Consider the following 10,000-nt stretch of genomic DNA (forward strand, 5'->3'; position numbering starts at 1 on the left):
GTTGTGTGTGTGTGTAAGTGTGCATGGGAGACATCCACTGGAGCTCCAGGACCTCCAGCGGGACCCCGGGCGGACCGGAGTCCGCTCAGAGCACACCGCCTTCGGCCTGGGCCCAGGGTGTCCTTGCCGCTCTGTCCTGCCTTCCACAGAGCTCCGGGGCGAGCCAGAGAACCTCCAGGCCCGTCGGAAGGACCCAGCAGACTCACCGGCCAAATCTGAGACATGTCGGCCAAAGCCCCGGTTCTCCAGAGAAAAGGCAGACTTTTTTTTTTAAAACCGCTCAAAATGCACTAAAATGGGGGAAAAGAGGGCTGAAACCTGCTTAGATAGGCTCGCCAGACATCCAGGTTTCCGAAAATATAATTTTCTAAGACCTCACTTTGCCATTTTTCTTCTAAGTCCCTCTTTTCCAACTCTCTCCTGATATCGTTCCGGCGGTGTTTTGACGGGTAAGGTGACGTAATACCCTCGGCCGAGTTTCATGGGCGAAAGTGAAAGTAAAAAAAGACCGGACATTTTAGTGTGCACCGGACCTTCCGGTGCTAATATCTCGGTCGTTCTTTGCGGTAGAAGGAAACGGAGGGCACGGGGCTGTTCCCCGGAGTCCGGACTATCGGGCCATGGTGCGTTTTTACCGAAAAAGTGCATTTTTCGCCGTTTTTTGGACCGCTTTTCCGCGAAACGCTTAAAAATTCGTTAAAAATCGTAGGAAGGTCCTGGAGCAAATCGGACACCACCAGCGCACTCCTGGGACTCGCCCGGTTCCAACGGTGTATGACATGCCAGGGTTCCCGTCCGTTTTGACCGCTTTTTCGGGGGACCGAATGGGACCGCTTTGGCGAAAATCACTTAAAAATTCGTTAAAAATCGTAGGAAGGTCCTGGAGCAAATCGGACACCACCAGCGCACTCCTGGGACTCGTCCGGTTCCAACGATGTATGACATGTCCGGATCCGAACAAGCGTTCGGGGTCTGGGTCGTGTTTCGGGACCCTGGTAAGGCACATGACAGTGGCGCTGAGGATGATGATGTTGGAGCAGCCGATGAAGATACTCGCGTCGGGCGGGGCTGAGCGGGGGATGAGCGAGGGCTGAGACCCTCGACAGAGAACCGGGCCTAGGGGACCGGGACTTTGGTCCAGGCCTCCGGGAGTGACATCACCCGAACCGGGGGCATCCCAGGAGCACGATGGTGCCAGTCCCGGTTCGTTTGGACCGCGGGAAAGGGTACTTTTGACCCGACTTCCGGTAGACGGTTAAACACCCATAGACGACCGCAGGAAGGTCCTGGAGCGAAACGGAGGCCACCCTAGTAATCCCCGGAGCGGCCCGGATCCAACGGTGTACGGCATGAGCGGGTTCCGGGCCTTCCGGACCGCCTACTCGCCCCCCCCCCGGGCCCGCTTAGGCGCAAATCGCTTAAAAATTCGTTAAAAATCGGGGGAACGTCCTAGGCGAAATCGGAGACCACCGGGGCACTCCTGGGACTCGCCCGGTTCTTCCAGTATATAGTTTGCCTAGGTTCCGTACGAATTTGAAATCCGGGCCTGGAGCAACAGAGACATCCAGGCCTGCAGAACCAGGCTGGGACATCCAGGCAGAGACATCCAGGCCTGCAGAACCAGGCACAGACATCCAGGCCTGCAGAACCAGGCTGGGACATCCAGGCAGAGACATCCAGGCCTGCAGAACCAGGCACAGACATCCAGGCACAGACATCCAGGCCTGCAGAACCAGGCACAGACATCCAGGCACAGACATCCAGGCAGAGACATCCAGGCCTGCAGAACCAGGCACAGACATCCAGGCACAGACATCCAGGCCTGCAGAACCATGCACAGACATCCAGGCCTGCAGAACCATGCACAGACATCCAGGCCTGCAGAACCATGCACAGACATCCAGGCCTGCAGAACCAGGCTGGGACATCCAGGCACAGACATCCAGGCCTGCAGAACCATGCACAGACATCCAGGCACAGACATCCAGGCCTGCAGAACCATGCACAGACATCCAGGCAGAGACATCCAGGCCTGCAGAACCAGGCTGGGACATCCAGGCACAGACATCCATGCACAGACATCCAGGCCTGCAGAACCATGCACAGACATCCAGGCACAGACATCCAGGCCTGCAGAACCATGCACAGACATCCAGGCCTGCAGAACCAGGCTGGGACATCCAGGCCTGCAGAACCAGGCACAGACATCCAGGCACAGACATACAGGCCTGCAGAATCAGGCTGGGACATCCAGGCCTGCAGAACCAGGCTGGGACATCCAGGCCTGCAGAACCAGGCTGGGACATCCAGGCACAGACATCCAGGCCTGCAGAACCAGGCTGGGACATCCAGGCCTGCAGAACCAGGCTGGGACATCCAGGCACAGACATACAGGCCTGCAGAACCAGGCTGGGACATCCAGGCCTGCAGAACCATGCACAGACATCCAGGCACAGACATCCAGGCCTGCAGAACCAGGCTGGGACATCCAGGCCTGCAGAACCATGCACAGACATCCAGGCACAGACATCCAGGCCTGCAGAACCAGGCTGGGACATCCAGGCCTGCAGAACCATGCACAGACATCCAGGCAGAGACATCCAGGCCTGCAGAACCAGGCACAGACATCCAGGCACAGACATCCAGGCAGAGACATCCAGGCCTGCAGAACCATGCACAGACATCCAGGCACAGACATCCAGGCCTGCAGAACCAGGCTGGGACATCCAGGCCTGCAGAACCATGCACAGACATCCAGGCAGAGACATCCAGGCCTGCAGAACCAGGCACAGACATCCAGGCACAGACATCCAGGCAGAGACATCCAGGCCTGCAGAACCAGGCACAGACATCCAGGCCTGGACATCCAGGCACAGACATCCAGGCAGAGACATCCAGGCCTGCAGAACCAGGCTGGGACATCCAGGCCTGCAGAACCAGGCACAGACATCCAGGCCTGGACATCCAGGCACAGACATCCAGGCAGAGACATCCAGGCCTGCAGAACCAGGCACAGACATCCAGGCAGAGACATCCAGGCCTGCATAACCAGGCACAGACATCCAGGCAGAGACATCCAGGCCTGCAGAACCAGGCTGGGACATCCAGGCACAGACATCCAGGCAGAGACATCCAGGCTGCATGGAACTCCACATAGCCTTGACCTCCAGGCCCACACCCAGACTTGGCTCCGGGGTCAGACACAGTCTTGGAACCCCCCCAACCCCGATAGAACCAGGCTCTCCACACGAGTATGTGAACCCACACTTAAGCACCCCTCCTCGGACTAAACCCAGTAGCCCGCAGGCCCTGGAAGTTCGTGCCCCTGGTAAGGCAGCAGGACTTAGATTCTGGTAAAAAAAGTTGGGTTTCTCCATAGGTTTAACTGTGAAATTGCCCCGCTGTTAACGGGCGCTGACAGGGCAATTTTGATCCGATCGCGAAGCGGCTTGGCAGGCTTTGCGATCTCGTCTAGCTCTTTAAACGTACCGATTTTTATAGCTCCAGCTACTACGGTTCTTGCTGGGGGGCCGGTGCCGTTTTTAGAAATGGGGGGGTCCGGATCGACCCCACGGGGGCGTGCCTGGATTGAACAAGCGGTGGCATACGGTCCATGGGGTCGGACTGAACACCCCCACGAAGTTTCAGCTCTGTGGGACCACGTTAAGTGGTAATGCCACGCGGTTTTATTTCCAGTTACCATAACCCTACCCTAACCCTAACCCGCGGCCCTGGCTCCATTCACCACTCGCGGCCCTGGCTCCATTCACCACTCGCGGCCCTGGCTCCATTCACCACTCGCGGCCCTGGCTCCATTCACCACTCGCGGCCCTGGCTCCATTAACCACTCGCGGCCCTGGCTCCATTCACCACTCGCGGCCCTGGCTCCATTCACCACTCGCGGCCCTGGCTCCATTCACCACTCGCGGCCCTGGCTCCATTCACCACTCGCGGCCCTGGCTCCATTCACCACTCGCGGCCCTGGCTCCATTCACCACTCGCGGCCCTGGCTCCATTCACCACTCGCGGCCCTGGCTCCATTAACCACTCGCGGCCCTGGCTCCATTCACCACTCGCGGCCCTGGCTCCATTCACCACTAACACTTTGTCATTTTTCTGGTGTCTGAAAATATTTCTAAGTGTTGGGAACACTTTGTCATTTTTTTGTCTATCACCCACTTTTCAGACTTTCCTTTATCCTCATTCAGGTAGTGTTTTTTCGCATAAGGTGTTTAAAGACAGATTAACTGTTTCGTGCCCCTGGTAAGGCATAGAGCTTTCAGAGCAGCCAGAGCAGCTGGGGGCAATCGCGCAATCAGCGCCCTGCCCGCCTGCTGCTGCTGCTGCCGCTGCCGCCGCCTCGCAATCAGGCTCAATAGGACCCAGCTGCCCGTTCCACCCTCGCTGCTGCAAACTTCTCCGGACAACAACGCTTCTGCCGGACGTTTCTACTGCAGGACGTGTGTCCAGATGCCCCAACAACCACGCTGCCCCGTCTGCCAAGGCAAGTTTGCTCAGCTGCCCAAGCATTTAGAGCGTTTTCATTGCATTTTAAACCCTGTTGAACGGAAGATACTAGTAGCCTTCGCCCACAGACGGGTGAACATCCGTGGGATGAGCTGCCCAGTCAGGGCTTGCGGATACTCTGGTCCAAGGGTGGACAGACACCTATCCAGGGTTCACAACCGCCTCGAGCCACAGGTGTTAAGCGACCTCCTTCTCCAGCTTCAGTGGCGTTCAACTCTCCGCGCCATCGCAGAGCTTCGCTCCACGGATCCGACCCCGCCGCTGGCATCCGGCCTGGACGCCCAAGACCCGAACAGCAGAGCTCCAGAGTCGCAGGGAGAGGACGCAGACGTGTCGTCGTCTCCTGGCCCCACACAACGCAGGGTACCACGGCCGCTTTCAAGTACAGACTCTTCTCCTCATGCTGTCACCATGCCTGCTTCTGCTTCTCCGCCTGGTTCACCTGCAGCCACCGGAGCCCCGTCTCCTGCAGCTTCTCCGCATGGTTCACCTGCAGCCACCGGAGCCCCGTCTCCTGCAGCTTCTCCGCCGGGCCAGACCGACTCTGATTCCCCGGCAACATCAACCTCCACAAGGCCAGTCAGAGGACTTGCCCTGCTGCCATTTGCTCCAAGGAAGTTTCCACCACCCGTGGAGCGCTACCTTGAAGAGTTCCATTCAGATCTGCGGGGTGCCCTGCCGAGCGCACAGCACCGGATGAACGCACGCTCCAAGCTGGGTCGGGTCCGTAGCTTTCTCTCATTTGTTGCACACGGCAGGCATGTCAACCCCACCTGGAGGTTCCTGGACGACGTGGAGCGGGTCCACGCCTTCCCACAGGCACTGAAGCTGAAGGAAAGAGCCATAACGACTGTTAAAGTTTACCTGGTGAACCTGTCCCAGTTCATGGATTACTTTGCCGCTACACCCCCGCGGGAATGCAGGCTGACCCGGAGACAGATCACCGCCGTCAGCAGAGCGGTCAAGGCTGACCTCCTCCAAATAGCAACCGAGGTCACCCTCCACCAGATCGAAGTTAAGCGCTCCAAAGAAAGGCGGACCATCACTAGAACCCAGCTGAGAACCTGCAAGACCCTGGCCAGGACGACCATCCCTTCCCTCCTAAGAAAGCTGGAGAACCAGCCAACCATCCAGTTGCGGAACCAGTTCTATGGTTACCTAGCTTGCTATCTCTCTGCGGTCTATGGTCACAGAGCAGGGGTCTTGACAAACATGACTGCCGACGAGCTCCAGGAAGCGATTGATGAAGCCCAGGAAGGCGCCCCGGGCTTTGTGATTAATGTAAGTTTCTGGTAGAACCAGACCTGGGGGACGGGCATGGGAAGCTAATCTAATCTAATCTGATCTCTCCTCAGGTGAGGAGGCACAAGACGAACCGTGCGTTCGGCGCTGCCCAGCTGTTCTTGAGCCATGCCGAGTTCGGATGGTTCGTACGTTGGATGGGTGTCCGCCGGACGCTGGACCCACGCTGCAAGCTGCTGTTTTTCAGCGCACAACAGACGCGTATAAGACGGCTAAGCAGATACGCGGCGTGTGCATGGAGCTCAATGGGACTTCCGGGGCGTCCCACGGTAACCGACCTAAGAACAGCGGTTGCGACCCACGTGAGTGATCCATTAACGGCTCTAAACTCACCCGCTTTTCTTTTTTAAATTTATTTTCTGGTTCTCCACAGGCCAGGGACACCCATGGGACCGAAGTGAGGGGAAAACTGTCTAGGGTCATGTGTCATGACACGAGGACCGCTGACCGGTACTATGCCAACCATCTCACCGCGGAGCAATTGGCTGACATCCGGAACGCGTTCGACCGAGCCACAGCACCCCAATCCTCTCCGAGCTCTGGAAGATCCAGGGACGCTAGTCCTGGGAGTGGACTGGCTACGGATGGTGACTCCTCGGGGGATCTGGCTCCATCAAGCAGTGCTACAGAGACGGAGCCACCCACTGGAACTATTCAATAAAGAATTTAAATGTTTACCGCTAAATCTGCTTTATTATTGGGGTGTTTTGGGGAAAACCTACGGGCAGAGAGAACCATACAACCAGGCCCTCCAGACGAGTAAGTGAAGCCACACTGAAACACACCTCATCGGCCCCAGAAGTACGCAGGCCCTGGAAGTTCGTGCCCCTGGAGAGGTCTGATGACCCAGAGACTGGCAGGAGAGGGGACAGGCCCGCCACACGCCCGAGCGTGACGGGCCCTGGCCGGCCTCGAGAGGCCGGCCAGCCCCCTCTCCATCCTGGAGGGTCAGAGAACCGTAACCAGCAAGGCACCGGCCGAACCTGCGCACACATACTGTGGTCCCCCTCCTCGGACCCCAACCCCCCAGCACACAGGGCCTGGAAGCTCGTGCCCCTAGTGGGGCAGGATCAAACCAGACCAAGGGAGGGAAGGGGGGCCGAGGTCTGCCACACCGGAGTGTGGCAGGCCCACACCGGTCACGGATGACCGGCGCTGGCCCCCAATCGCCTCTGAAGGGTCAGAGAACCGGGAAGGGAGAGAGAACCGGGAACCGAAGGGTTGTGGGGGGCGAGCTGAGGCCTGCACCCTCGCCTGGGAACCGGAGGAAGTTCGTGCCCCTGGTATGGCAACGGTCCTTTCGTGGGGGCCCCGGAGGTCGGCCGACAAAAAGGATTGGATCGAGGGGGGGAATCTCTTGAATGTCAGTGGGTACCCCTCTCTCACGACGGTCTGAACTTCTCTTCACCACTGGCAGAGTGATCCATCGCTAAGAGCTTTTGTGTGTCTGTTCAGGGAAAGCTCAGAGAATGTGGGTTTGACAAAAGCGACCGACTGGCGCTCGACTCGCCGAGGGCCCCCGCCCGACAGGGCGAAGGTCCGCCGCCGAGGCGAGTCATTGAACCCCCCGTGCCCTCTCCGTAGGAGAGGGGAGAGTTGGGTACCAGCCGGCGCACGGAGAGCGGCCAGGGCTGCGCCGCGTCCCCGCGCTGTGGGTTTTCGGTTCCGAGTTTGGGGCCGTCACCGTAGGTTCGCCGTGCGCTCGGCGCCGCCCCGACGCAACCTCCAACGCTCGCTCCGCCGTCCGGCCCCGCGAAGCCCTTCGGGGTCGGAGCGACGGTTACGAGCGCTTTGGAGCAGAGGCTGCCGGGCGGCGCCGGAGGGCGCCTTCGGCGGGTGGTCGGCCCCGGACTAAGTCGGTGGAGCCGGTCCGCGACAGATACAAATCCCACCCCCCAAACAGTTAAATGGGGCGGGAAGATCACAGCCGCGGGCCGGAGCCCGGCGCGGAGAACGGTCGTGCGCCGCGGCGGGCCGGAAGACGGACGGAGCCGAGGCTCCGCCGCTCCCGCCCGGACGCGACATCCGGCCGCCGAGACCCCCGCGCCGAGGATCTGCTATCAAGTACGGGGGAGGGGGGAAAAGCGGTGTGAGGGAGACGGGGGCTCAGGTCGAACCACAACCGCCGAAGCGGCGTGGCCGGCCCCGGCCAGACCCTGAGGACTGGCCGGCCCCGTTTCCCCGCGGCGCTCCCCCCCCCAAGAACCTCGACCCAGCAATTAGTTATGTAGCCACCGAGAGCCAACAAGAGCCACGCGCCGAGAGCGGGGCCTCACTCAAGGCCCCGCAACCCAACGCCGCAGCAGCTCTGGTCTCTCAGTGGCTCAATCTTTTAGACAAGCATATGCTACTAGGCAGGCCGGTGACGGAAGGTTGCTCCGGCGACGCACCGCGTGGGTGCGCGCTTTATCCGGAGGAGAGCCCGCCGACTTCCGGCTCCGAGGCGCGGGGCATGCATCTCGAAAGGTCGTGCGTCGTCAGGGTTTGAGAAACTCTATGATCTCCTGGAGCCACCGCCGCTTGCGGAGGCCGGTTCCACCCCCAAACGATACCCAACTGGAACCGACCGGCGATGGACCAGTGAAAGACGGCTGGGACAGACGGGACGTCTCGGTCTCGCTACCGATGGGACGACCGCGGGCTGGAGCGGGTGGGTCGGGCATACATGCCTCCAGACCCGCGTCTGCACGGGTCAGGAGACGAGCCTGCAAGGCTGAAGGAACCCTTCGCCGAAGCGCCGATGCTTCAGAGCACCAGGGCCGGCGAGAGCCCTTCATGGCAGGCCACATTTGTACCGTACCACAGACTGTCAGTACCCGGGTCTAGAGGCGAGCCTGCAAGGCTGGAGGAACCCTTCGCCGAAGCGCCAGTGCTTGAGAGCACCAGGGCCGGCGGGGGCCCTCCATGGCAGGCCACGTGTGCTGTTCGGTCGGTTGTGTGTGTGTAAGTGTGCATGGGAGACATCCACTGGAGCTCCAGGACCTCCAGCGGGACCCTGGGCGGACCGGAGTCCGCTCAGAGCACACCGCCTTCGGCCTGGGCCCAGGGTGTCCTTGCCGCTCTGTCCTGCCTTCCACGGAGCTCCGGGGCAAGCCAGAGAACCTCCAGGCCCGTCGGAAGGACCCAGCAGACTCACCTGCCAAATCTGAGACATATCGGCCAAAGCCCCGGTTCTCCAGAGAAAAAGCAGACTTTTTTTTTTAAAACCGCTCAAAATGCACTAAAATGGGGGAAAAGAGGGATGAAACCCGCTTAGATGGGGTCGCCAGACATCCAGGTTTCCGAAAATATAACTTTGTGCCGCCTCACTTTGCCATTTTTCCTCTAAGTCCCTCTTTTCTAACTCTCTTCTCATATCGTTCCGGCAGTGTTTTGCCGGGTAAGGTGACGAAATACCCTCGGCGAGTTTCATGGGCGAAAGTGAAAGTAAAAAAAGACCGGACATTTTAGTGTGCACCGGACCTTCCGGTGCTAATATCTCAGTGGTTCTTTGCGGTAGAAGGAAACGGAGGGCACGGGGCTGTTCCCCGGAGTCCGGACTATCGGCCCCTGGTGCGTTTTTACCGAAAAAGTGCATTTTTCGCCGTTTTTTGGACCGCTTTTCCGCGAAACGCTTAAAAATTCGTTAAAAATCGTAGGAAGGTCCTGGAGCAAATCGGACACCACCAGCGCACTCCTGGGACTCGCCCGGTTCCAACGGTGTATGACATGCCCGGGTCCGAACGCGCGTTCGGGGTCTGGGGTCGTGTTTCGGGACCCTGGTAAGGCAGATGACAGTGGCGCTGAGGATGATGATGTTGCAGCAGCCGATGAAGATACTCGCGTCGGGCGGGGCTGAGCGGGATGAGCGAGGGTGAGACCCTCGACAGAGAACCGGCCTAGGGAACCGGACTTTCGTCCAGGCCTCCGGGAGTGACACCACCCGAACCAGGGGCATCCCAGGAGCACGATGGTGCCAGTGCCGGTCGTTTGGACCGCGGGAAAGGGTACTTTTGACCCGACTTCCGGTAGACGGTTAAAGACCCATAGACGACCGCAGGAAGGTCCTGGAGCGAAACGGAGGCCACCCTAGTAATCCCCGGAGCGCCCGGATCCAACGGTGTACGGCATGAGCGGGTTCCGGGCCTTCCGACCGCCTACTCGCCCCCCCCCCCGGGCCCGCTTAGGCGCA

General features: G+C 59.7%; 1 protein-coding gene across 1 annotated transcript; it reads left to right on the forward strand.

Annotated features, from left to right (window-relative positions):
- Nucleotides 1-3,730: 3,730 nt before the first annotated feature.
- Nucleotides 3,731-6,818, forward strand: LOC145548126 (uncharacterized). The gene is made up of 3 exons (XM_081598807.1): nucleotides 3,731-5,808; nucleotides 5,883-6,131; nucleotides 6,203-6,818. The coding sequence occupies exons 1-3, from the start codon at nucleotides 4,471-4,473 to the stop codon at nucleotides 6,488-6,490; spliced, it is 1,875 nt and encodes a 624-aa protein (XP_081454933.1). The 5' UTR covers nucleotides 3,731-4,470; the 3' UTR covers nucleotides 6,491-6,818.
- The last annotated feature ends 3,182 nt before the right edge of the window (nucleotides 6,819-10,000 follow it).

The sequence above is a fragment of the Poecilia reticulata genome, chromosome 17, assembly GCF_904066995.2.
Source record: "Poecilia reticulata chromosome 17, P_reticulata-male-v2, whole genome shotgun sequence".
NCBI lineage: Eukaryota > Metazoa > Chordata > Actinopteri > Cyprinodontiformes > Poeciliidae > Poecilia > Poecilia reticulata.